This window comes from Stigmatopora nigra, chromosome 8 (assembly GCF_051989575.1).
Source record: "Stigmatopora nigra isolate UIUO_SnigA chromosome 8, RoL_Snig_1.1, whole genome shotgun sequence".
In the NCBI taxonomy this organism is placed as follows: Eukaryota; Metazoa; Chordata; class Actinopteri; order Syngnathiformes; family Syngnathidae; genus Stigmatopora; species Stigmatopora nigra.
The window spans coordinates 8,014,598-8,042,500 of record NC_135515.1 but is presented as its reverse complement, the minus strand read 5'-3'; the positions used below and the strand labels follow the sequence as shown (position 1 = coordinate 8,042,500).

Genomic DNA, 27,903 nt, shown 5'->3' with positions numbered 1-27,903 from the left:
CCCATTTGTACATTGACAAGTCCAATAACCCAATAAATTAAACTTCAATAAATGCAAACTGGTAAATGCACTTTTATTTCAGAATGCCAGTCAAACAACCACAGAGATACTCTCAGACTGAACCACGGTACAAAAAAATGGAGGCATCAGTATGTACAGGATATTTATGTACAAAAATTATTTTACATTTTAAAATGGAAAAAGTAGCATCACAGAGACGACACAGGCAACAGTGTATACGTTCAAAAATGTCATGAGGCATAAAGCACAACTCTGAGGTTTGTGGCCTTATATAGTTCCAATACAGTCTTAATAGCTCTAATTTCAGCCCAGGTCCAGTTAAAAGAGTTGAAATGTCAATGTCCTCCTTTGTAAATAGAATATGTGTGTGCAGGCTGCTTTAAATAAACTCACATTCATCCAGTTGGACATTAAATAATCATCCATTCATATGATAATTGATCGCCCGCTCAGTTTTTTTTCCAGAAGTACAAACATTTTGTAGCACTTTCCACATTGGCCCCCACTGATACCGACACCATCTCCGAGTTCAAGTGAGTTGGACATCATTGGGAGTGAATAAGCTAAGATGAAATGTCTCACGATTTGAAAAGTTTCAGTGAAGGAACGTGGACCCTGTGAGCAATAGAGTGCAAAGTATGCCAAATAAAATATGCGTCAAGGGTCACACTTGTAGTTCCTGGTTGTCCGTGCAGAGGAAGCGATTCAGCTTCTCCCTTTCCCGGTTAGAAATGTCCACTTTTGGGGTCCGGGCTAGTTTCAACCCAGGGGAGGATGAATGGGAGGGGGCCGGAGAAGGCGGGAAAGTCAGTTCGATTTCCTCATAGCAGTGAGGTGTGGAGGCGGTGGCGCCGGATGGTGAGGGAAGCGGCGGGGCGGCGGGAGGCGGAATCGGTGGGGGCAGCAAACTGTCCAGGTTTCGGATGAGGTTGACGTACTCCCGCTGGTTGTTGATGGCTTCCTCCTGAGGGACGGACTGCTGCTTTTTACGCTTGAGCTGGAGGCGGGTGAGGACGAAGGCACACGCGGCACAACCGCACAGCAATACCAACACCAGGATGCCCACCAGGATCAGATAGAAGCTGATGCCACCTTTGGAGTATGACATGGATCCTGGAAAGAGGGTAGGGACAATATAGTGAGTTGATCTTGGGGTAACGCCAGCGGTCCAGCATCGCTTCTACCTGGACAATGTGCACCAAAACAGGGACTCTTGAGGCTCAGGCACTCGTTACCGTAATATCCCTCAGGACAGGTGCACATGTACCTGCCATCGACACTGTGGCACGGTAACCCCTGCAAACAGGGGTTAGGATTGCATGGATCCAACACAACCTGAAAGGAAAGTATGATGTGCAGTGTTATGTGAGTATTAAGGCAATTTTTCAGATATTGCGATGAGTCTTATGTATGTTAACTGTTAGCTCAACCCCCAAAATCAAAAGGGAAAAACTCCACTTTTTGTTGAGTTATGGCAACAGAATGTAGGATGAATTTAAGCTTCTTCTGCGAGCCTTATTAATGACATTTTCATCATTTGTTGCAGAACACTAAATAGTGGGTATTGGGTTGCAATTCTACCAACCTCACAGAACATTCCAGCATGCCCCAAAGGGCATTCACAGGAAGCGATGTGGTCATCGTTCTCCACGCACTGCCCTCCGTGAAGACAGGGAGCGCTCTCACAGGCAATGTCGTGGATTTGGCAGTGTTTCCCGGAGAAGCCAGGCGGGCATGAACATTCGGACCTTGACATCTGCTCCTGTATGAGATAGTTCAGTGTTCAGTTTGAGGAGATTTAATTTCGAGATGTGCAGTGATTTACCTCACAACGTCCACCATTCAGGCATAAACTCTGACAGCTACTGTTCCCTAATAAAAGTTTTAAAAGTCCAATAAATGAACAAAATATACAACTGAATAAATGAATGATTTGTAATACTCACTGATATCACACTTTGGTCCCGCCCATCCAGGTAGACAGTCACATAGGTATCCACCAATCAGGTTGCGGCAGGAGCGGGCATGGACGCATATGTTCATTTCACACTCATCCATGTCTAAAGGCAGAAGCAATGACAGCAGTTATCATCATCCTTTATTATTATAAATAAATCGATCAATGTATTTTTTTTACTTTGATGTAATCTGTGGAAAAATAACTAACCCATTAACAGATTGCGGCTACTCTTCTGAATTCACTTGAATTGAACCTTACGCAATTAATAATGACTGGAAAAAGCAAACTTTTTTTTCCTATGTGTATCAGTGTTTTTAATGTTTTCAAGAAAACATAGATCCTAAAAATCCCCCAGCTCTGTGGCAAAGAGATGGAATCAAGAAGGGAATACACTCATGATGAGGAGAACAAGGTAAACAATGTGGTAAGCTTGCATGTTACAACACAAAAAAAACTATTTCATTCATTTTTAGAAACACATTAAACAGTAATAGACTACTTAGCTTTCTCAACGGCAAACACCCTACTAGTTTTTCTCATATAAAATTGCCACCGGCCCCCCCATAGTAGGACCTAAGATTGTTTATTACTTGTCTTTGAAAAGCGGCATGAGTGTATTACATCGTGTGAGTCGCTATGGGGGATTATCATGTAACAGAGTTGTGTATCACTTTATCCAAGTTGAGTAGGAGGGTCCATCAAACTGAAATATAGATTATGTTTTGTTTTTTTACGTTTCAATCCCCAGGCAGCTACGTGACCGCATAAAATGTGTGTGTAGTCTATTTGTGAGCTGGCTGTACACAATATTCCCTGCCTGACAACAATCTAACATATGAAGCCCCAGAGGTGCATGCTTGTCAGTTTGAATAAATGCGGCGTACCGCGAGAACGCGGCCCTGAAGGGTCGATGATGTTTGCGCTTTAATATGAACAGCTCACCTCAAAGGAAATATTTGCCCTTGTTGAAATTCTGCTTCAAGAGCTACAAAGAGTACATACAAGGCTATAATTTCACTTGTAATTAGCTGCTAGATATGAAGGGAAAAGGAATGTTGCATTCCAATCTAAAGTAGCTAGTTTGACAGGGCAAAAAAAGAAGACTTTTTATTGGTTTTACTTCAAAAACTCCGTTATAAATGACCTTTATGTGAAACACAATTGCTCAGGTATTAAAGTATGCGGAGCGCACATTTCTTTCGCTCTAGTAATGAAGAAAATTGTATTAAATATGAAAAATGATGTTTACAGGTGAGCTCCGCCATACCTACTATGCACATAAACACTGACTTTAAAAAAAAAATAATGATAAACTTGAGCCCAAGAGCATGTGATTATCAGTTTAATGAGATCAAGACAAAGGGCCGACAACTTGAGATACTTGTCTATGATTGATTAAAATAATACCAGCAATGATAAAATGGGAGGATTAACAATTCCTGTAAAACTGGCTTTTATTTACCTTTTTATTGGCCATTGGTCATTATGAAAATGAAATTCTGTGTATTTTCACATTTTAAAAAAAGACAATCCGCACTGTAATGCCCATCATAGAGATGTTGTCTGTCTATGTTAATCACTGGCTGCTCTTGACAGCTACTTTACATGATGGATTTTCCAATGAGTTAATAATATAGATTAGGTGTGTGGGGGAAACATCCCAACATAATGGAAGCTCTCTACACATGGCTACTTAATGTTGACCCACTGACCTAGCTGGCAGGTTCTCCCGCTCCATCCAGGCGTGCAAAGGCATCGGAACCCTCCCGGAACCTCCTGACAGGTCGAGCCTTGCCCGCAAGGGCTCCGGTCGCACTGCTTCACCACTGCAAGGAGAAATTCTACATGAACTACTGACCTATATGTAAAAGGAACATCTGCTATTAAGTCATACAGGTTTTGGAGCACTTAGAGAGGCTTCAAATCTTTCCTGCTACCATTGTTTCTGATCAAATATTGACAAACGCAACCATTTCCTGAGTGCACAATGCGAGCACTTTCTCATCCTCTGCAATAAGAGAGGGGGAGGAGGAGCAAAAGGGGTTAAAAGGTTTGGTTCCACTTATCCCAAACAAAAGGAAATTGTTGGATTATGGCAAAATGTTCTAGTTTCAAAATAATTATTCTAAGAAAGGACATTGGTTTAAAAGCCTTCCATTACCATCCTGTAGATGTCAGTGATGGTAGGAAGTTAGAGTAGTATGAATAATTACACTACAGAACATTTTGGGGGAATACAATATACATAAAAATGTCTAATCATGCCGCTTTCTTTCTTATTCTGTCAGTATAGAATCCAGAAATAAATGAATATTTTTCCATCCAAATGAATGCAACCCAATCTTGTTTCCCATACTCAACTGTCTAATGAAAGAAAGCTCGCTGTATACTTTGTACACATTTTGCCCTGGGACAGAAAAATACTCCAATAATAAACAAACCACAGTTCACATCCCTACAAGGCAATTCCCAACAAAATAATTCCTATCGCACGCGCATAACCACAGCCAACCTGCCGGACTACCACGACAACAACAAACAAAAGCAGAGTTAAACGATGGCTTTGTTCGTCTGCTTGTCTCGCACATCATAATAAAAACTAGAAAAAAAATACATGTTGTTGTTGTGTATCCAAATCCTAACAGTGTTCCACATCAAGGATGCGGAACGCAACTTGTTTACAGTCTCTTACTCTGACGTACAATAACCTGTGCAGGCCAATCTGATATGCAGTAAAGCACACACTTGTATGACGCACATACACACATGTGACAGCTGGCTTGTTACTCCACCACAACACGCCTGACCTTTCGAAACCTTTCATTTCGCGTAGATAGGGAGTTGATGAGCTGTGAAGGGAAAACGTTTGGACATATCTTGCTTGTAAAAATGACAGCATGGTGTCTATTTATACATTTATACAGACCTCTTGTGATTTGCACTTAGAGGTCATTATGCAAATGAAAGCAAAAGCAGTCTCACAGTGGACATAACACATTAAAGCTATTACACTGAAAGTACTTTAAAATAAAAGGCTCTCCATGAACCGCTATGATGACCAACATTATCAATTTATATGGATAAAGGGGTAATATTACAAAAAAGTGATGTAATATTACACGAGGTAGGTACCAAACCTTAAACAACACTAAGTAAAATGTTCTATGAAAAATATTTGAGGTAATTTCGGAAGTTTACAAAAAAATAGCCAAATCGTGAAAAAGCAAAGACAAAATAATGCAGGAAATGCTGTGTTAAAAATAAAAATACGAGAACCCCCAAAAATCTATGCAATGAAATTGTTTTACATACATTAAAAAAAGATTTACAGTAAAAATAATCTCCCCAAAATGAATGATTGAGTTCAAATGTTTGGACTTAAAAGTGAGTAAATGTTCTTGAACCAACCCTTTTTGGCAGAAAATGAAAGTATACTTTAAGAGTGATTCTTTTACGCACCACTAGAGGAAGCACAAAAACCACACGACGCGCTTGAACAACAAAAAAATGGGGACGCACAGACAGTCGCACTTCACGGAGATAGTTTATGTGTGTGGGTGTGTTTGCCATTCACCGTCCGCGCAGGTCGGCCCGGTCCATCCTTTGGCACAGGAGCAGCTGAAACCCGTGGAGTCCTCCACACAGGTGGCGCCGTTTGCGCACGGCGACGACAGGCACGCGTGTTCGACTGCCGACAGGAAAAAGGAAGCAGATGAAGAATAAGCCCATTATTACTCCCTCGTGGGGAAGTCGTATAGAAAGTGGCAGATTATACTTTGCATTGTTGTAATGCACTCGCAGGATACTTCATTAGATGATATACTCGCAAAGCAAAGAGGTGCCTACAATAAAAACTGTGCCTACAAAAAAAAACCGAGTGCCTAAGTCATCGGTCGAGACTTTTTATAAACACCAATATCTGACTCATTTAACGAACATTAGGCCTTCAGGAGCTTAAGTGTGGTGCCGACAGCTTAGGCCAACATAAGCGACCTGTCACAGCTGCTTGTTATGTCATTCCTTTAATATTGAAAAGATGAATAGAGTTCCAGCATCTATGCTTCATTTTGGCACCCTTTGTTGGCAATGAGGCGCTTCTTAGCTGCGCTCCCTCCGAACTCGGTGCCAAGGTTGGCTCCTTGAAAAGTGGATCTTAGAAAGAAAAGTGTGAGCATTATGCTGCTAAGTGATTTACCTACGATTAAAGCGCCTGCTCTAAATTCCTGAATTGCTGAAATGTACTCACTGATATCACAGTTGCGTCCCCGGAAACCTTCCTGGCACTCGCACTGGTACTCGTTGGGTTCCGTGTTGGTGCAGGTCCCGCCATTCAAACAAGGTTGGTGAGTCCCACAGTAGTTCAAGTCTGAAACATAAGCACAATTTGGTTAGAACAATTATTTTTGACATTCCAGCAATGCAACCTCAAAGTGTCTATAATTATACAAACATGCACACATACACAAAATGTGTGCAGTGATCTGTGTCTTCTCTAGCATAAGAAACCCCGCCTACCCAACAATGGCTGTACCCAAGGCTATCACCTTTCGCCTACACAATGTAACATCCCATGGGCAGAGGGGTCCCGAATTCCCCCTCCCACGCCATGGAAGGAGGTGTATCCTGGGATCCTGTTGGATGGTCTTTGTAAAAATGTGCTGGGAAAGGGAGAGCCAGGTTAAACCTTTCTTAGTAAGGGACAATATCCCTTAAAGAAGATATTAGTATTATGCGAAACGCTTGACAGGGTGTAACGAGAACCACAACTGAAAGCACCTTTCCCGAGACACAGATTTAGTATAATTTAATTGTATTACCAGTTGTCTAGACCAGTGTTTCCCAACCTTTTTTTTAGCTGCGTCACACCTTTTGCATTGAAAAAATCTCAAGGCACTGCACTAGCTAAAATTAGCCACCTTTTAGAAAAATTAGCCAGAAAACGCATACCTTTATCACAGAGTAGACCTCCCCAGTTGACGTCACACACACACTGCCAGGGTTCGAAGCAGCTCCCGTATACACAGCCGGGGAAGGTCACACACTGGTCGCACAAAGTCCCCCTCCAACCGTAGTGACACCTGAGGAGAAAATGGACCAAAACAGGAGCACTTTTTTCATGGGCTCGATACGATCTGCATTGCGACACGCTTCTCGGTTGAAGCAAAAACACCCTTGACTCCTGAAGAGCTCTTCCATAAGGCGAGTGAGCACTCAACGCGTGATAACGATCTAAAAAAACAACTTGAAGACGGTTGCAAAACCCTAAGTACGTACACTAAGCTCAGAAGCAAATGTTTTGGAGGAGTGGGAGGAAACTGGAGTACCCAGTTAAAACCCACAAAGGTTCAGGAGAACATGCATTGGACGGATTGAAGCCGACAATATTATGGGTGACTCACGTGCATTCTCCGGGTAGAGTGCAAGAGCCGTGGGCCTGGTGGCATCCTTGCCTGCACACCGCTGAAAAACACACATGCACATAAATTAGAAAAAACTATACTTTTGATGTATGACATTATTCCCTGCCGATGGCGGTCATAAAATTCAATCCATTTTGACTGGCAGGGATAGCAGGAATTAATCATTTTTCAATCCAACTGAGGCCCCTAAATGTCCAGTCAACGGCAACCTTTCATTTATTTTCCATACCCTTTATCCTCACAAGGGTTGTGGGGGTGCTGGAGCCCATCTCAGGGCAGGGCGCCAGGAGACAAAGGACAGCCATTCATGCTCACATTCATGCCTTGAGGCAATTTAGAGTGTTCAAGCAGCCTACTATTGCATCTTTTGGGGATGGGGGAGGAAACCGGAGTAGCCATAGAAAACCCACGCAACCCAAGGAACAATATACAACCTCTGGACTGGGGATCGAACCCTCGATCTGAGAACTTTGAAGCTATTGTGCCAACAACTTGGCTACCAGGCCTCCCCCAATGGCAACCACTGCGACAAAATTAATGCAAATGCCATACACCTCCAACTTAAAAAAAACGTAATTAAGCCATCACAATCAAGCATTAAAAGTGGCCACACCCAAGCAATTTTTTCAGTCTTCCTGCCCATCCATAGTCCAATCAGTAACCTGCTGAGAAGGAAGTGTTATGAGGCGAGGTAAAGATGGAATTCCAATAACGGCAGGATGTCCTTAAACTGAGCAAGTTTTCTTGTCTCACAGTTTCCGCTTTTGTTTCCTCCATTCAATTTGAGCCACTGAGACACAGACGCAAAAAACCTGGCGGTCACAGAGTTCATATCCAGCCGATGAGTCACACACACACGCAGGTGAAGGATAAGCCATCCAAATGCAAATGTGGTACTATTGTCAGTGGTGGCTTTGTGAGAAAAATGGTGACTCAATGACTTGGTCGGAAAACAACTCTATTTTCACGGTTTTGTTGTTTGATCCACATCTGAAAGAACATTTTTCACCTATTTGCTGCCCTTGTTTATCTATTTAAGAGAACTCCCATACCAGTAAAACCTCAGCCAATTCCTCCCCTTATTAATGATTGCAATTCCCATTGTTAAGCGATAAAAAAACCTACAAATGCAACGCAGCATATATTTACTCACATAGGACGCACATAAAAGTATAAAATTTTCTTCAAAGTGGACGGGGTGCACAAAATATCTTATACAGCATACCCAATTTGAAATGATCAAAAAACCTATAAAATACGGGAAAATATATATAAGTTGACAGGAATGTTATCCTCTCGCAGAACACAAGGCTTTCTGCAAATATACTTGCCACAAAGCGCCTTTTTCTGACCTTCTTTGCATTCGGGCCCCGTCCAGCCTTCCATGCAGACCTTGGAGCCGCCCGGGTCACAGTTGAAGTGTCCGAAAAAGTCGTCGCGGGCCCGGCAGAACTTGTTACAGAAGGGCCCGTAGTAGTTGGAATCGCAGCGGAAGCGTAGGCGGTACTCCATGCTGAAGGAGCGGCCGTGGTGGCGGTGCGTCTGCCACTGCTCTCCGGGATTCAACATGGAGGAGAGAAGAACACGCTCAATCAGCTGATCTGAGGGAGCAAAGGAGAAGAAGAAGAAAAAAGCACACATCTGTCACATTACAGACACATAGAGGTCATTTAATTTTAAAAAATGACAGTTTGTATTGATCATAGGAATAATAACATGGTGGCATGAAGTAAAATGAGAAACGTGAACAATGGACATCAATATGTGTTTGGTATTGAACTGGACTTGAGCAATATATAATCTGATTGACTGATTTCTTCTTTTAGGAAGATAAACATGTCTTCTATTACAAAATACTGTATTCTATTTCCAAGTTTTTTTCAGTCAATTGAGTCAGAAATGGCATGTTTTTTATGATTTTTTTAATGATACTACCACAATTTGATGTAAGACATCCTTCAATTGACATTTCCATGTCAAAATGATATCCAACCGCTTAACTAAAACTCCTCTGTCCAAAAGTAAATACAGCAGAATATTTCTACTTGCTCTGCCTTTGTCACTCACCTTTCCGCATCTTATTAAATGGTGACTGATGAAACGTTGAACCCAATTTAAATAGACCTGGCGTAATAACGCTGCCGCTATCTTACCCAAAGTCATGGCGTCCTCCAAGAACTAAACGCCTTTCCACAATATATCAAGGGCAGTTGGAGAGGTACGGCCACTAATCCCCTCTTGATTGAACGACGCCCCGTGTTAGGTGGGTTTGGGTGGCACAATTGGAAACTGTCAGGCGCTCAGACAAGGAGACGTGAAGAACGGCAGTGGAAAGAGAACCCGCCCCTCATTATTTCCGCTATCTCTTTGGGGATGAAACCGTGCTCCATCCAAGAGGAGGAGGAGGAGGAGGAGGCAGGAATGAAGACACCATTCACTGTGTCTGACATGCTTTTATACATATAGAAAGCTGCATTCACTTTCAAACAACAGAGACGAGAAGGAAATGAAAGAAGGATGTCCTCACCTAGTGTGTGATCAGACATTCTCGCAAGCACACATACGCTTCATTACAATGCTGCGTATAAACACTTCACTTGGTGAACCCGTCACTACTATAACAGTACAGAGGAAAAAAAATAAGCGAGTGACAGATAAAACTGTGAAAATATGGACTGCACCTGGTTTTGATGTGCTGTTGTCGTCATCTTGAGCCTCCAACACCAAAGAGAAGGATTTCTGTCAAGGGAAAAAAACACAAAATCACATTTTTGTGTTTTGACACCATCAGAGGGAAGACTAACTCAATTTATGGCATTAAAAGTCCAATTCTTTTTTCTTGGAATCATCCCTTGCCAGTTTCGTGCCGTCAATGCGGGCATTGAGTTCAAATATAGGAATATTGAGATTTTATCCTGTTTTTTTTAATATAACCTGTACTACATTTAAAACTTGATGTTCATCTTTTAACATTGTTTTATGTGTATTTATGATTTCTTTTTTGAATTGTCTACTAAAATAAACCAGTTTAAAATACATTTCTAAATAGAACTATTAATCAAAAAATAGGTTCAGCAAATAACAAATACAAAGAAATGCCTAGAAGTTTCAGATATTAAAAATTATTTGTAAATAATAAATGAGTATTGCTATAACTAACATTGGATTTTAAAAAAAAAGCATATTTTTGAAAACCACTGCTGTATAGCTTCAGAACACTGCAAAACATCAAATATCGAAAATAATTTGAATTCAACAACATGGAGCCCACAGGTATATTGCACAATAGAGATAAGCCAGGCCATGCCCTCTTTCCAGATGAATACCATTTGTTCTTATTGCAAAGCAACATTTGTTATCATTCTGCGATTGTCCACCCCCAGAGTGCTTCAGTCTGCTCACGTCGTCATGGCGAGGCGGACAGGAGAAGACAGGAAAAAGGCCAAAGAGGAAGGCGGAGTGTGAAAGGTATGAGAGATGGCCAAAGAGAGCTCAAAACGACACTCTTGCTGCACTAGCACATCTTTTATCAACTCCTCTCACTTGCCGATGTGATTTAGTACGTTGATCAGTAAACATAGCTGACAACCTCGGCCAATCGCTCCCCTGATTAATGATTGCAGTACCTTTTATTAAGTGATAATGAACCGCACAAATGGCCATGCGGGACATATTTACTCACATAGGGCGCACTTAAAAGACAAGAATTTTCCCAGAAAAAGTGGACCCAGTGCCCAATCAGTACGCACTAAATTCACGATTTTGCAGATGTCGCAGTATGACGCTATTGACATCTTGGTCATTATACAAGTATAATGAGTTTTAAAGCTTCACCAAAAGGTGCACAAATAACAACAACCAACAAACAAACTAATAAATGATATTAAATAAATAAATTATACACCCTTAACTGTGAAATTTGCATTTTGACCTCATTTTACTGCTTAATTTCCCTTCCAAAATAATATTTTTCCCTCCATGGTGTTTGTCTTACATTGATAATGAACGTGAGTTTCAAATAGAGTTATTACTAGACTTAGTTGCTGGCTCTCTAACAAAAGGGGCGTGAAAACAACCGTCAGGGAAATGATTTGGCAAGTACGGAAAGAGATGAAGGTGGAAGGGAGAGGACAAAGAGTCGCAAGCGTTTAAGGAAGAAAAAAAAAAAAGATGAAATCACTTCTCGGATGTTGAGCGATGTGATGAATGAGGAGAACAAAGAGGGCAAACAAATACGCGGAGATATAAAAGAGTGGAAAGATTACACGAGATGACTAGAGAGAGAAGACGGGCGATAAGATAACCCGCAGACACGCACGGGCATGGCAAGGATTTTAGAAGGCGGCTTGCTAATGAGATGTGCTGGGCGGCAGTTCATTAAAGGGCAAAAGAGACGGCTGGAAGATCAGCCATTAAAATGCATTATTTGAAGCTTAAAACTGTGAGGCCACAGAGGCCAAAAGCATCAGTAAATAGAAGACAGTTACACAGTGGAGTCCATAAAAACAAGGCATACACAAGAAAGTCATCCATTTTTTTCATGCGCTTCTTCTCAATGGACGATTTATAGTTGTCAATAAACAACGTAAATTTAGTTTAAGTCGACCTCCGACCAACAAACAAACCCAAAAAATAAGGTTAGCCAGCTTCCTGAGCGAGTGGGGGGAAAAATGAAGCTTCTAAGTCAACTACCACAACCTCGTTGATGATACACAGGTTTGTTGACATGTCATTTATTCCCACCGACAGTGACGGAAATCCAATTGATCGCACGCCCAGATCTAGAATTAACTTTCTTGACATGTCTCCTCAGTACATCAAGATCTGTTCTGACTGAGCTTTCAAACCAGATTTTTTTGGGGCATTTTCATGTTACTTTCTGTTGGTATTTGGGGAATTTTAGAGTTTTAGGGTCATTGACTGCCACTGAAGGCGCCAATTTGACGCCAACAAAATCCCAGCAGACCGGACCAGAGCCCTTAGCGAATCACTGCCGGCCCACGAGCCGTACGTTTGACACCCTGCTCTAAACCCATCATGACCAGAAACAGCAAGGAGTTTCAAATCAAATTGCAGACAATTAAAAGTAGTCTCTTCCCTCTAGCTAAGGTAAATCCAAAGAAGAGGAGGATTACAGCGGCTGGTCCAGCGTTTCCAGCGGCCAAATTCACATTTAATGAAGATCTCAGAAGACTCTTCATAAAGCTGTCATCTACTGCACTACGATTCTCAGCATTGAGCATCTAATGATGGCAGCCCCCCCACCCCCCAGCCACCAATCGCCCCCACCCCCTGCATGCGGCTCAGACATGGGCCGGGTAGGATATCCCGACAAAGCCAGGCTGTACAAACACAGCTCTGCCACAGGAAGAACTCCCAACCCTGAGAGAGGAATTTCCCTTCCATCGCATGAACACGACATAAAACGCACACAGAGAGACGCACACAATATTTTAACTGGTCTTTACGACAATTTGACAGCAGCTTCTAAATCACTGAACAATGGCCGCCATTGATGGAGAGCTCCAACTGTTTAGAGAAGATAGAGATTAGAGATAAAGAACTCAAATGTAATTTTTAAATATTGCTGTGAAAAATGATAATGCGACAAAATAACACGGCACAATGGGTTGGAAGTCGCCGAGACAATTTCCGGCATAAAAAAGTAATAATAGTTAACTTTGTGGAAATTCAAATCAATTAACTTGCCTCTAAATGCCTCTTAAATCTTAAAATTTCGAAAAATGTCAAACGTAATTTGTCCCAAATTTGCTCCACATTTACATTTTCAAAATCATATAGCTAAAAACACAAAACATAAAATGGTTTAAGAAATTATATTCAGCCATAACTGTGTTTAACGATGTATTAAGTCCTATTATTTTTTAAATAGCTGAGTCCAAAATGCATAAAAATAAGTCAAATAGATGCAAGACGACAACAGAAAAACAAAATAACTATTGATTTTATTCCACCTTAAAGCCCTACTTTGTCCTCCTTAATTGCAAATTCAGAAAATGAATGAAACATGGGCGTGCCTATGCATTATGCATCCATTCAAGCAGCCCATGATGAGTTTTCCGCCAGAAAAGTTCCCTCCGCTGGCTTAAACATCAGCGTGTCTAATGAAGTGAAGTCGGCCCATTAGCGTGTCGTCGGTGTGCAAAGGAGGAGGCTAATTGACAATTAAACATGCGAGTGTGTACGCCGTGAACGGATTCAATTTGCTAACTTTCTGGCCAGTCTGATAAAATACAGCAGTGTACGTAATGTATTCGTGCACCTGCCAACTCTCACTTGGAGCGTGAGGAGGCCCAAGGCAATTACCAGCTCGCACATATGCACGAGTGCTGGACAAACACACACACACACACACACACTCACACATGCAGTTGTCATGACAGCAGCTGTGCCTGAGTCAGATTGAACAGCAAACGCTTCACCTGCACGCCAGATTAGAGTTGGGCGGAAACGCGTGGAGTAACGAGCATTAATATTCTGACAGCGACGTTAAAAAACACACGGGGATAATTCACACAAGTCAGGCAAGTGAACCACTACACCATCAGCTAACCTCGGCCAATTACTTTACCCTTATTAATGATTGCCATTCCCCTTATCAAGCGTTAAAAAAAACATGCAAATGTAACGTGGCACATGTTTACTCACATAGGGACTCCAAAGTGGACAGGGTGCCCAATCACTATGCACTAAATTCAAGATTCTCTAGATGTTGCTGTATGACGCTGACAGCTTGAATGTCTGGGCACATTGCTTGTTGACACGCTATAAGTATATATAGTGAAAAGGAGAGTGTGCATATCATGCTTGAAGCATGACAATAATGGCAGTCGACGATGTTTTCATCATCCACCAATGACCAGGACAATCCGGATTAGAGCCAAAATGGAAAAACAAAATCGTTATATCGAACGAACTCACTTAAAAAAATCCCGTAGAAAGGTTGTTAAACGCTGTACACAATTAGAAATGATAAAAAAAACATACAAAATGTATGGGGAAAAACCTAAAAGTTGACAGGTATGATTTGCGTAGTACTGAGATGCTCTAACAAGCTTTAAAAAATGCTGCAAAGTGTTTTAGTAGCTGTGTGAGTCAATTTTTATCCCCCGGCTCCTCACAGTTGGGGCGTAAACATGTGTTCTTGTTTCCATTTCCGTGTCACTTGTTTGCCTCAAAAAGCTAAAAAAGCACAGAATCGATTTCCACTTTACTGGACTAAAATAGAATACAATGGCCGGCCAGTGGAAGTCTTTCTAGTACAAAAGAGATAAGACGGCACAAAAGCTAACCCGTGCGACATGGTTGTTACTGTGTTGATGGATTTTTTTTTTTTTTTTGCTTACAAGAGTGAACAAAAAGAATCAATATCCTCCCTTGGTGACTTTTTTTGTTGAGAAACAAGGACGTACTTTCACCGTGACTGATCCCCAAGTTGTTGATGTGTAACAATAATCAAAGGGCAGCCCCAACATCCTGCTCCCTCAGGTGGCCAACACAAACACACCTAATAACGTCCATCTCATCAAAACATGACGTGAGTCACAAAAAAAGACAGTCTCCCACCCTAAAACACCTGTGCCCCCTCTTCCCACTTCCTGCTTCTTAACTTCCTATCTACAGGGTATCCACCCACCCTCCTTTCCTCCCCCCACCCAGACTGACTGCCCTAGTCTCGCTAAATGGGCCCACCCCCACCCCCCGCGCCAGTTCTTCCCTGCAAACTTTGCAGGAAATTACCCCGTCTAGTCTAGTGGCTTCACATCCATGGGGGCACTTTTAGCAAGAGGCATTAGTGAGGAAAGAATGGGTGGGGTCTGTCTGTAAAACTGTGTGAATGGGGGTCTTCTGTGACTCGATACACTTTCTGACATTTCTGCATCTTTTTTTCCTGCATTGCTGCTGTGTGTACGGCCAAGGGCAAACACATTTCTGTCTTCTTAAAAGGACACAGCAATCAAAGATGCAAAATATTTCATACACAAAGAGGCTTTTTAACAGCTCATTGGTGTAAAGTAGGCTCTTGGGTCACCATTATACTAAAAAATGCACGTACACATCCCTAAATGTGATTTAGGGGCCTGAAAGAAAAATCTCCACATCGAACTCAAGTGTATACCCTACAACAGGACAATTTTCTTTCTTGTACGCAATGAAGTTCATTCATTTTTTGTTCCACTTATCCTGACTAGGGTCACGGGAGCCTAAATTCAGGACTGTTTGTCTACAGACAAATGCACTAATGCAATACGTATATGTAAAGGTATGTATATGCCTTTAAAGTGGTGCATTTACTTATGATGGTCTCTACATATGGAATATTCTGCAGAATAACGGGAGAATTTCTCTGGGAATACGAAGGAAATTCAAGTTAAGAAACGCAAACACCACCCCAAAATGTCAATACAGTTTAGGATTGTGTATTTTCTTGTGCAATTCTTGTAATACAGTTGCTCTCCCATTGGTTATGTCCCAAGACCCCACTTTTCTCCATGATGCATTTGTAGCCCGCTGTTTCGCAAGTTTTTCCATGCTTAATGCAACTATATTCTTTGTTTTTCATCATAGGCCCCAAGAAAGTTATCCTCGCTGCAAGAAATATTTTTCCTACTCTTTCTCGCATATTTCATATAAAATTGCTATACTCCGATTTAGTATTGGGAATGTTAGTGCATGTACATGTAAAATGCAACTCTACTTACAAAACCACTTCTGGGACGAATTCATCTTGCAAGTAGAGGTACTAACATACATATTGTATATAGGTGTCAAAGACCGTTATATATGTTATATACAGGTGGTCTAAACTTTCCACACACAAGTGAGCACTCAGCTTTACTGCAACTGTGTGACCACTGTTTTTATTCCCCAGGGACAACAATAATAAAGTAGCTCAACATGAGTGCAAGGTGAAACGATACACAGATAGCCAAGAGACTTTGGGGTGAATCGATGTCTGGTAGCGAAAGGAAAACATCAGCTGTAATTAAACCTGCGAAAGATATTACATCTGTGACTGAGAAAGTCACAACGTACACACACCTGTGTGCCGATTGACTAATTTCACGTAGTCTCATTTCACTTTGAAGAAAATCCAATTTGCACACAAATTAAATCATTAACAAATGCTTTCCCATGGGACGATTTGGTGACAGTTAGTTCACTTATCTCTTCAGCACACAACTCCTCCAAATCCTCAAGGGAATTAACGCTTTCTAAGTCTGCTCTCGACGACAACGTGCACGATCGATTGGCCAACTCGCCCGTATAGGGAAAGCCCCAAAGTGTGTGTCCAAAGAGTATCGGCATACACGCAGGTATGCGGAGGGGCGGCGTGGGAGAGTCAATTAGAGTACAAAAGAGGGAAAGAGAGAAGGCTCTCTTCTGAATTTCCTTGGCTGGCTTCACATGATCACAGTGCCGACGTGCCGCGACGATAGCAAGCGCCGTATCGCAATATCGACTTTCTCTCTGTTTGCTTTCAGGCTAAAAAGTCAACAAATATTAGCACAGGTGATTGTTCAAGTCAATAACTCATCAAAGCTTCTTTACTATATGGCCGCAATGGACTATTATTATTAGCTCTCGGGCGGAAATCTATTTCCATTGCGGCCATTTTAATTTTTAGGAGGGTTTAGAACTTTAGAGAGAGTGTGTAATTTAGAAATAAATACTTTTTGTTATATTTGTTGAAACTATCAGTATGAGACGTTTAAAAAAGGTCGAACTGGTTCAATACTGGCCAAGTGGACATAATTACTGACTTGAATGCGATTTTTTTTACCACGATTGAAGAAATGCAAGGTGCAGAGAACAGCATTTCACACTGATTCTTTAAAAAGAACATATAAATAAAGTTAATAGGTTCCTAATTACGAAACCCAAACAGGATGCAGTATGTTCAAATTACAAGAGGATGTTGTTATCAAGACTGATTAAAACGACAACGTAAACATGTTCTAATAAAAGCTTTTCCCAAACAAACCATAACGCCACCTCACCAAAACGACAACACAGTACTACAGTATTGTCCAGCTTTTTCCTTCAAGGGTTGCATTCAGAAAAAAAAACCTGTTAAAACCAATCTACCCAATACATAGAGCACATAATAAACACAATGGTGCTCACAAAGGCACAATGAGCTGCATTCATATTTGTTGTTTTGACGGAGTATTGCTCTATTGTCTCTCTAGATAGGTTGCGGCAAAGATAGTGGCGTCGGCAATCATTGACTGGTAAGGTTGACAGTGTGTGATCATGTTTCTGATGTACAAAACTATTTCTCTGGGCAAGTGCTGACAGCGAGTAATCTTTTCGTATGTATTTATATTCAAATTGCTGGAAAAAATGGGAGACAAAATGGACTGTCATCAATATGAATGACATTTGGCTTATTCATGCGTCGGTTGCTATTGTTTGTGGCAAATCTCAGCTCAGCGCAATTTCAATTCCCTGAAATGAAACAAGACTGGAACACATTAGGTGAACACCCCAAATCAAAACAGTCTTATGAATGTTATCTTGCAAACACTGAACGGCATAATTGACCTACGCAAATTGCTGCTGTGAGGGGGAAAAAAACATGTGTTATCAAAACAAGGCAGTCATAATTTCATATGACATTTTCACAATGGTGAAAATAAAATCATATTAATTCTCAGAAAGATGAGTCATGGAATGTAAACGATAAAAAATACATGCTGGAGCAAGAATGCTTCTTTTGCACTAAAGTTCCAAAGAAACACGAGTGCTCATTATGCCCATTCTTGTTCTAATTAGATTAAAATAAAAACCGACAATTACATCAGTGTGCACCTGAAGCGGTGAGCTCCCATTTCCCACAAGAGTGAAAAGGAGTGAGAGAAGAGCTCACCTTTCCCATCCATGAGCACCCCCCACCCTTCACCTGAGGCAAGGGCGCACTCAGAGCCAGCCTGTCTGAATGCATTGATACTTCCGTGTTGCCTTGCAGTCTAACGTATCTTTAAAAAACAACAACACACACACACACATTGGGAGGTGTTGGAATACACACTAACAAGGCTAATCAGTTCTACTAGGATAAATCAGGTAAACGAGTGGATGTATAATTCAACGACAGAATGGGCTAACCGTGATTAACAACCTGTGTGGATGCAAGGGCACGGATTCTTTTTGCAATGTTGGGGCAGCATTTTTGCATTTTTAGTCTTCCTGCTAACGTGCATTTAAGAAAGGCTTGTCTGATTGGAGAATCACTACATCTCCTGATTACACGGATTGGTGTCCTAAAGGATGATTAATGGATCCTCGGCAAGAAAATCAGCATAGGGAATGTTCAATATTACATTCACTAGGAATTCATTACAGCAGCAAATGTCCATTTTCCAGAGCCGTTGACGGCATAAGATGTCCAATTCATTTCCAAACAAATGAATTTAAATGCCAAATCATAAATTAGGCCGCGTTAATCACATTATTCTAGTCCATTTCAGGTTTTACAGTATAGCTAAGTTGGTAGAACTCCATCCCACAACTCACCAAAATTTTGGTTTCACGGCACCCGTATGGCTCTTTTAATGGGTGTATGTGGCTCTCTGCCTTTTTAAAATCATAATTTTTCATCATTAGACTTCTGCATGAATCTTCTCTCATTGATACTCATTGATTAGCAATAGTGAAATAATGTTCTCAAAAGAATTCAGACTTTCTTTTACTTTCAAAGTGGTGAAATGAATTATAAATGCTCACATTCTCGTATATTTTTACTTTTAAATTCCGAGTATGGCTCTCAAGGAATAATGTTTGAAAATATGAATTGTTTATGGCTCTCTTTGTCAAAAAGGTTCCCGGCCCCTGCCCTAGTGGGTTGTATCTGACCTATGTTTGACACCACTAATCCAAACAGAATAAGCAGCAAGACGCTCTTAGACTTTTAAAAGTTGCGATCCCACCAAATTTGGAGCTACCGGGTGAAGTCCAGGTCCATGTTGTATTAATTAATGAATTGAAGTCATTGAAAAGACGTTTGTAAAGATTTCCGAGATGCGGGTTGTTGCCGCGGTTTACATCGAATGACGTTTTGAGTCGTTTCCGTTGTGAATCAATTAAGCTCCATGGACCTGGGCAGCGCTGGTGACTCCAAAAGGGAATTTCCCCTGGCAGATCAAGTGATAAAGCCTTTGTCGCTTTGGCAGGGAGGGAAAGAAAAGGAATCTGAACTCTGCCTCTGAGGGTCATTGTTATTCCAGCCAGCCTTGTTTGAGCGTATTGTTGTGCTTGAAGCTTAGCCTGTTACCTAGGTAACCCCACAGATAACCGACTCGGCCCCTGTACTTACTGGCCAGGCGTATTTGAAGGGAATGACAATGAGTCCATTAGCCCCGTCATCTCCTCGGTGGTGGAGCGACTGGGAATTTCCTCCCAGGATCCCCGTGCCACCCGAGCCGAAGGTGCAGGTCCCAGTCAGAGCCACGCGGGCCTGGTACTCCTTGAGGCAAGCTCGGAAAAAGGTGTCGCACTGGTCTCGAGGAGAGCAATGCTGGCCGCCGCCGCCCAGTGGGACGTCGCAGCATTCTCCGTTCAGAAGCAGACCATTGGGGTTCTGGTAGTGACGGATCTGCAGCTCGAACATCCCGACCGCGCCAACCGTCTGCCGGGAAAAACGCAGAGAGAAAAGGTCATGTCAAAGGTTGTATTTCGACATGTGCCTCGTGATTGGACACATCTTAACCCTGAGCCAGATTGGACAGGAATCCATGACCATCAAGTATAGAAAATGGACCATCTTATGAACACATGGTAAAAAGGCGCCAGAAAATACATTTTAGATGACCATTAAGTTGAAGTCTCAAGAGATTTTTCAGACACTTTAATGAGCCCAACCACTTTAGTGTCATTCCACTTTAAAGTTTCCAATGCCCTTTTCTTTAAACTGTCAGGATATGACAAAATTATTAAGTACTACATCCATTGGGAGCTATCATTTGAAATGAGCGATTGTTATCCATGATGTGCAGAATTTGAAAGAATTCACATCTAAAAGTGAAGCCACACACACGATCATTTTCTTAAATCACTTGAAACAACCATCCATCTATCATCCTTATTTTTGTAATACCACTTGTCTCAAAATCTTTGTTCACTGAAATTGCCTGGGACCGGAACCCAAAACTACTACATGCATCTTTTCCAAATAAAAGCCATTGATTTTCTGATTTCTAGAGTCCTATACAAAAAAATGCATATTGTGGAATTAGAAAGTTTTCCATTTATAAAGTCCTATATGATATGTAAACCTTTTTAAAAATAATATTTCAAGAAAAATATTCAACTTTTTAAATCAGATTTTTCTTATCTATGATGTAATGCAACTAAATAAATTCTATCAACATAAAAGTCAATTATTTTGTACAGTATAGTTGCGTAAAAGTGCAAAATAATGCAATCCCAGGTAAAGTCTTGAGTTATGAGGACAAAGTCTGCACATAGAGTGCTATGAGTGATATTTTCTCATTGGCCAAACATAGGTCCGCTTTTCATTGAGCTAAAATGTCAATTATTCATGAATAAGTTTGGGTCTGCCTTCCAAATCCAGCCAATAAATAGCACTTAAAAGCCATTTGAAGAAATGACCTCCATCAGAATAGTCAACATTGGCTGGCCTGCAACATAATCCTAGGATTGGCTTTTCTTTTCTCTCCTGCTTTGTCTCCACCGCACCCTTCATAGTTTTTACTCTCCTCTTAGGGTAGGCCTCTTCCTCCTTTCTCTACATGGGAACAAGCTGCTGTCATTTCTCTTTCTCAAGCTACACCACTGTGTCACCATTCTTCTTTTCTTCCAGCTCCCTCTATGGAGGTGGGTGGAGGACACACACACACACACACACACACACACACACAGAGGCAAGCATTAACAAGACCCCCAGAGAGCTCTGGAGCAGCAGGGTCAGGTGTGTGTGCGAGTGTGTGCCAAATATCAAACAATGACTTTGGCAGCAAACTATCTTCAACTTTCTCCCCCAAAAAAGTAGTAGAGAAAAAAAAGAGTGAATCACATCCGTCTGCATTGACTTTGTTTGCCATGAAAACACCGTTGAGTCATAAAGACTATTTGTTGACTCTAAGGGACAGACAACAGATGGGATAGATAAAGTTTATGTGGAAAAACGGTTGACAAACGTATTTAAGTAAAAGGTGAATATCTGAGAAGTTTGATCATTAAAGAAATCATGTTTAAATGGTCACAGATTCCACTTCTTACAATTTGTGATGTCACTTTTACCCATACGGATAAACACTAACAGACTCAAATGCTGGTGAATGGGTTGATGGGTGTTACTGACCTAATGAGGACATGAGACCAATCTGGGATATTCTCATTTGATTGGCAAAAACAATTGAAATACTCGCTTTTGAAGATTTTCCTTAAATTTTGCATGTATATTTTCAATTTAACCAAATAAAAAAATCCAACAAAATGCAAAAATTAAAATGCCAATTTGGCCAAAATGTAATATTATTAACTCAATGCCACTGAAAGATGAACATTCACATCAAGACCTCCAATTTTAAATGAATTGGGATTGAATTATTGACCATTGTTAATGGAAGGAAATGTGTTAATCATACCACTTATTTCAATGGATAGTGATCATGACTTCATTTATGATAATATGTTTTGGAAATCTCGTTTTTATTTCAATAAAGATATAAATATTTATTTATGCACATTACTGCACGACTGTATTCCCGATGGGGGTTTGGCCGCATACTGATTAGTCTCCATCCTTGTTTTTTACTGACTCTCTCACGCACGTCCAAGTCAATCCCGCCATCCCGGCATGTCAGTTCTCAATCCGTCCAGACGACCGTGTCGTCCTCGCAGCATCCATTTATTTTGCATTGGGCTAGTTCCGTTCAGAGTTGCAGAGTCGCTGAAGCGCACCATAGTCGACATCTCCCGTCTACAGACTGACAAGCCTTCAATACACGGGCCCAAAAAATGTCAGTCATACCGCTGCATCCGTTTGAAAGAGTCCAACAAGCTCTTCCAGATGGTCAAAAACAGGACTCCATTGTCTTCGACTATTCCACTCCTTGTGACCACCTACACGAGCGTGTCCTTCTTTTTAATTCACAACTGAAGGACCATTAAGTGGCAGCTCTGTGAATAACTAGATCAGAAATTGTGGACTCTGTCCTACACTGTGTAACGGTTCCAATTAATTTCACATTCTTTCATTCATTGTCCTCACAAGGGTCGCCGGAAGGGTGCTGGAGCCTATCCCAGGTGACTTCGGACGCCCTAAATTGGTGACCAGCTAATCACGGGGCACCAGGAGACGGACAATCATTTACGCTAGGGGGCCATTCAGAGTCTTCAAATAGCCTACCAAGTATGTGGGAGTAAATCAGAGTACCCAGAGAAAACCTACGCAAACAGGCAAAATCTCGGATCGAACCCAGAACTTTGAGGCCGAAGCACGAACCACTGGTACACCGGGCTGCCCTAACGATTTAAAAATGAAATTGAACGACAACATTTCAAGGAAAAAAGACATACTATATATTATTGAATGTCAATTTTTCACACTAATTTACCATAGCACACGTTGCATACCCACCTCTAATGACCTAAAAAAAAAGATCAACTTGCAATATTTTGACTGTAACTAGATAACTAAACGAACAATATCATTATTTGTTATTTTCCACCTGATCTCAATACAATCAGACTATATGTGTGTGAGAATGTGATCAGAGAATGTAGGGAGTGGAGTGTGTTGTTGTTCAGCTGTGGACATAGCGGGGTACACACACAGTCGCACACACACCCTAGACATAAATGCCCTAACATTCAACATTCACACGCCCTAGAAATTGCTCAGCAAATGCCTTGAGGCACACATATGTTAGATGTGTGTTCACTATTGTTAAAACATACATACTGTATATGTGCGCACACACATGCACACACACACACACACGCACACATGCATAAAGATGAAGCAACTCTGGGCCTGTCTCCCATCACAGCCATCCTTCAGTGCTTAACAGCTGTCCAAAAGTCAGTATTTTGAGCCCAACAACTAGAATTTCTTAAACAACAAACTAATGAAGTGACCAATAATAAATGGAATGTATTAAAAATGGGCGATGCATCACACAGCAGCTGGTTTAGGCACATTAGGCACAGCTCAAATCAATGAATTGTGAAATAATAGAGGTAATACTCACATTGATTAGTTTGGTTAAACAGCAGGAGCAAATGAATACAGATCCTGAGAAATTTCTATTCATTCAGTTTCTCTTTTATCTGTTTGTCTTCTTGTGTGTTGTCATAACAACCAGATACCTGCGCAAATACTTTAGTGGCTCTTCACGATAGAAAATAGGACACATACATGGCTATCTCACCTAAAGCCTATTCTAGCTCATGTTTTTGGTTGAAATGTATGATTAATATATAAATTATCTTAAAACTATGTGTTGGCATAACAACTTCTTACCTGGACGTGCATTTTAGACGATCTTCATTCATTCTTCTTTCATACAGCCCATTCTGAAAAGGGTTGTGGGGGTTGCTGGAGCCTAGCCCAGCTGTCTTGGGGCGAAAGGCAGACTACACCCTAGACTGGTCGCCAGTCAGCCATAGGCCACACAGACAAACGACCAATCCGCACCCCAAAACAAACTGCCACCGGAGGGAATTGAGCCCGCACCTACCCGCAGCTCAGGCATGTGAACCTCTACTTAGTGGATGCTTACAGTAGAAAATCTGATTTTTGTCTCCCTGAAGCCTATTATAACTCAAATTTGGGTGCAAATCATATTGGATTCATGTTAACCTACTAAATGCTACTTGTTAGGATAATGATAAACAAAAAATAAACATATAACGTTTACATCTTACATCTAGGAATACAGAAAAATGGGATGTATATCACATTTTTTAATATCTTTGTAACTTGGAGCACATTGCGGTAAGGTTAGCGTAAAAAGTGGTGTACGTTAATGGCTATATTTGTGCATTAAAGTTTGGTCGTAGGATTTTAAGGAAGGTTGTGCACGTAAGCGATAACTTAACCTAACTGGCCTTATCTTGACAAGTTAGAAGAGAAGATGCTATTTTTTGTCTTGGGTGCAGGAACCTCTCCTCATGGGGCTTGCAATCCAAATTACACACTAATCAAGAACACTATACATATAAAATGGCAAAAGAATACTCGACTAGATTGATAGAAACAAGAAAGAAAAAAAAACAATTGCCATGGTGTTAGCATTCATGCATGCCGTAAACACAGAATTAACGCGGTTCCCTGGTTTGGAACAACAGGTGGGCAGAGCGCCATAATTTGCCACTGTTAGCCATACAAAACGGATGAACAAAAAAAAACGAAAGAATAAAGTCCAAATGTGAAACAAAACAGAAATAAGCACCAAAGTATGCTAAAAGTCAACTGGCGTTGTGTACAAGCTGGAAATAGCACTTAATCGGCAGCTTACCTGTGGTTGCATGGTGAGCGCGATGAGGAAGAAGACAGCCCGAGGCAGGTGGAGGCTCCCCGGGTGTGAGGCAGTGGGCTTCCCGGTAGCATTTCTGGGCTCCGGATGACTTCTACCGTCCATCCCGGCGTCGGGGGTGGCGAGGGCACCCCCTCCAGTCCTCTACCGATTCCGAACCAAACCTTTGACAGCCCCCTTCTGGCTTCGACTTACTTCATGGCTGATTCAATTCCCATCCACCGCGCGTACACCTGCGCACCCTCTGAAAGGTGCGCGTCCACAAAAGCACCACGACCATAAACGCACCACCAGTCCGTGGCTATGTGCGCTTCCTCTGCTTTTTAAAGATGCTTTAAAGGTCCGTTCGGGTTGCTGACTTGACTTGAACTCTCATCCCAATCGGGTCACTCTCCCTCTTTCTTTCAAGGCTTTTCAACCAAGCCCTGAAGCAATCGAATGTCTTCCGATTCTAGCCCATTTTGGGGGCTGGGAAAAAAAACTGTTTTTTTTTTGTTTTGTTGGCTCTTTGTGCGCTCGTCGTCCAAAATCCAGCCGGCTGGTCCTTTGCCAAGCGGATTCTAGGGAGCCTGGCGGCGAGTTGGGTGAGAAACAATGCAAGGGGGGGCACAGAGAGAGAATAATCGCAGGGAGGGTGTGTCCTGGACGCAGGGACTATCCGTCTTTCAGCGCCTGTCCGGAAGATTCCAGCGCTGACAAAAGAGCCACTTTCTCTCTTCCGCGCTCTAACTTTGCTTCATTACGCGTCACGCCAGATTATCCATGCGTAAAGTCTTTCTCTTTCTGTTTGTTGTCCTTTTCCATCAAAAGATCCGCCTTGTGCCCATTAGCAGCAAAGCTTGAACCTTTGGGGACCCGTTTGTTTAGCCCATCATCTCAAATCGTTTCAATTGGAGGATAAATCCAATTAATTTGGGGGATTTTTCTTTGACGCGTTTTGTTGTATCGCCAAGATAAATACAGGCAGGGTGCTGGTTTGGAATGTAATGGTATAATTATAGAAGATGGTGGTCATGTGAGATTTGAGGTACATTGGACTGGTCAGTTGGGAATTGCAGTGCAATTGTAGTTAGGTGTGGTACTATACGGAGTATACATGGGGAATTAGCACCTTCTAGCGGTATAAAGGGGAATTACTCAACTAAAAATGCCATTTCGGAGGAAATTGCTTGGGAATGGGGGTCGATAAGGGGTGGCTTTCTAGTTGTTTTAGGTCATTTCCTGTCGATATTGAGACAATTTGGGGTCACTGTTTTTTCCTGATGCTTTCCAGGATATTTCTTTTCTCAGTGAAAAATGATCACTAATAGATTATTTTGTAGTGTTGAGTAATTATAACAGAGATTATTTTGTGTGTCCAAATCAATAGCAGTGAATGGGAAATCTTTCGTGTGAATACATTAGTGAATTTGAGGAGATAATGGACAAAAAATGATAAGAGTTAAGATTATCTGCCACACAGTAGTGGTAAACACCAACATATAAGGTTGGACTGGAACAAAACGAGTTTATGGTAATCCCATCATGCACATGGCATGTTTTCCACGCGTGTTCACACAATGTCGCTTCTTCATCGCCATGGTGGTCTAATTGCTCCCTAACTTCCCGGACAACCGCTGGCGTTTCCTCGGCCCCCGGAGCTCATCGCTGACCCCCAACCCCAAGCCCCGGCAGAAGAACAGAGAGGACCCTTGAGGAAGCGGGGGCTTCAATTTGAATGGCGGGGCAGTGACCTTGGTGCCTAAATGAATTGTAAACTGAGGCCAGTGAGCAAACCGTACAAATGGCCTAGTTTGTACTCCATAGCTGATCGTAGTACACCTAAGGAAGTAAATAATAGTTGACAAAGTTCATTTGAGAAAGAAATTAACTTATCAGCATTCTTTGTACTCCATCTTTTTATCATGCCACTGTACCCAGACTGACCTGTGAGAGGCAGCGTTGGACCTTTGTAGACCTGGACTGCTGAGGAGACAGAAGAAAGCGTTGTCGTCTATAAGAAACAAAAAGTCATTTTCAATGAAAACATTGAGGTTGCAAAATTTTCACCTGAATAATATTGCCAATTCTCAACCCCCAAATAAAAATAGTTAATGTTTTCTGCGCGGGTTGATTATGGAAATAGGAATTGTTTTCAGTATTCAATAAAGATGATTTATGCTAGTTTTCTTTGGCATGAATGAATGGCATCTTCCCTCCAACGAATATTAGCACTAAGATAGCAGGTGGTCAAAAAAAACAGAAATATACTTTGTTTTTAACGTTGAATGTAACGGTGAGAACGCTTCTAAAAAAATCCTACTTTCTAAGCAGATATTTTGCTTGACCTTTTGACCTAACCTTTTACATGGTGACTTACTGCATTCACAAATTCAAATTGAGTCAGCCCACCAGTAGAAATAGTCTGGAAAAGGACAACAACAACAAAAAACAATCACCAGGAAGATCTCTCGGTCTTTCTCTTCTTTTGACTCGACTGCGGAGTGACGTCAGCACCCTCCCACATTGGAGCCGGCAGATAAGTCGCCTTTTCAGACCCTTCACTGTAAGAACACTGTGCTGTTGAGTAGGAAGACGCCAGGCATGTTGCCAGGACCATGTAACACACACACACACACGTATACATACATGGCGCCCCTGTGGCTAAGGTCAGCGCTTTCTCAAGGCAAAATAAGGGAGTGTACAAAGGCTTGGGAAAGTGGCAAAAGAATGTGCAACACAGTCGAGGCTACCTAAAGACAATCATTCAGGGCACAGTTTAAATCCACAACAGGGGGGGGGGGGCTCCTTGTGGTTGTGTGTGTGTACATGTGTGTAGGTACAGTTGGCACAAATTACTACTAAGCCTAATTCCCAATCAATCGACAGTGTTTACAGCAGATAATTACACCGCACAATGAGAGGCCAGAGAATACGGTGGGCAAACTGGGATTGAGCATTTACTAATAGGCACACAAGTGGATGGTAAATTTAA

General features: G+C 41.6%; 1 protein-coding gene and 1 long non-coding RNA gene across 2 annotated transcripts; both read right to left on the bottom strand.

Annotated features, from left to right (window-relative positions):
* Positions 1-52: 52 nt before the first annotated feature.
* On the bottom strand, positions 53-25,908 carry LOC144200757 (uncharacterized). The gene is made up of 14 exons (XM_077723051.1): positions 24,912-25,908; positions 19,742-20,053; positions 10,083-10,140; positions 8,754-9,002; positions 7,381-7,441; positions 6,929-7,059; positions 6,228-6,347; positions 5,556-5,669; positions 3,694-3,807; positions 1,968-2,081; positions 1,847-1,893; positions 1,607-1,783; positions 1,206-1,356; positions 53-1,134 (listed from the first exon to the last, which is right to left on the bottom strand). The coding sequence occupies exons 1-14, from the start codon at positions 25,032-25,034 to the stop codon at positions 686-688; spliced, it is 2,220 nt and encodes a 739-aa protein (XP_077579177.1). The 5' UTR covers positions 25,035-25,908; the 3' UTR covers positions 53-685.
* Positions 25,909-26,614: 706 nt separating this feature from the next.
* LOC144200853 (uncharacterized) lies at positions 26,615-27,468 on the bottom strand. The gene is made up of 3 exons (XR_013327213.1): positions 27,368-27,468; positions 26,856-26,922; positions 26,615-26,750 (listed from the first exon to the last, which is right to left on the bottom strand). It is a non-coding gene; the product is annotated as an uncharacterized LOC144200853 (long non-coding RNA).
* Between the last annotated feature and the right edge of the window lie 435 nt (positions 27,469-27,903).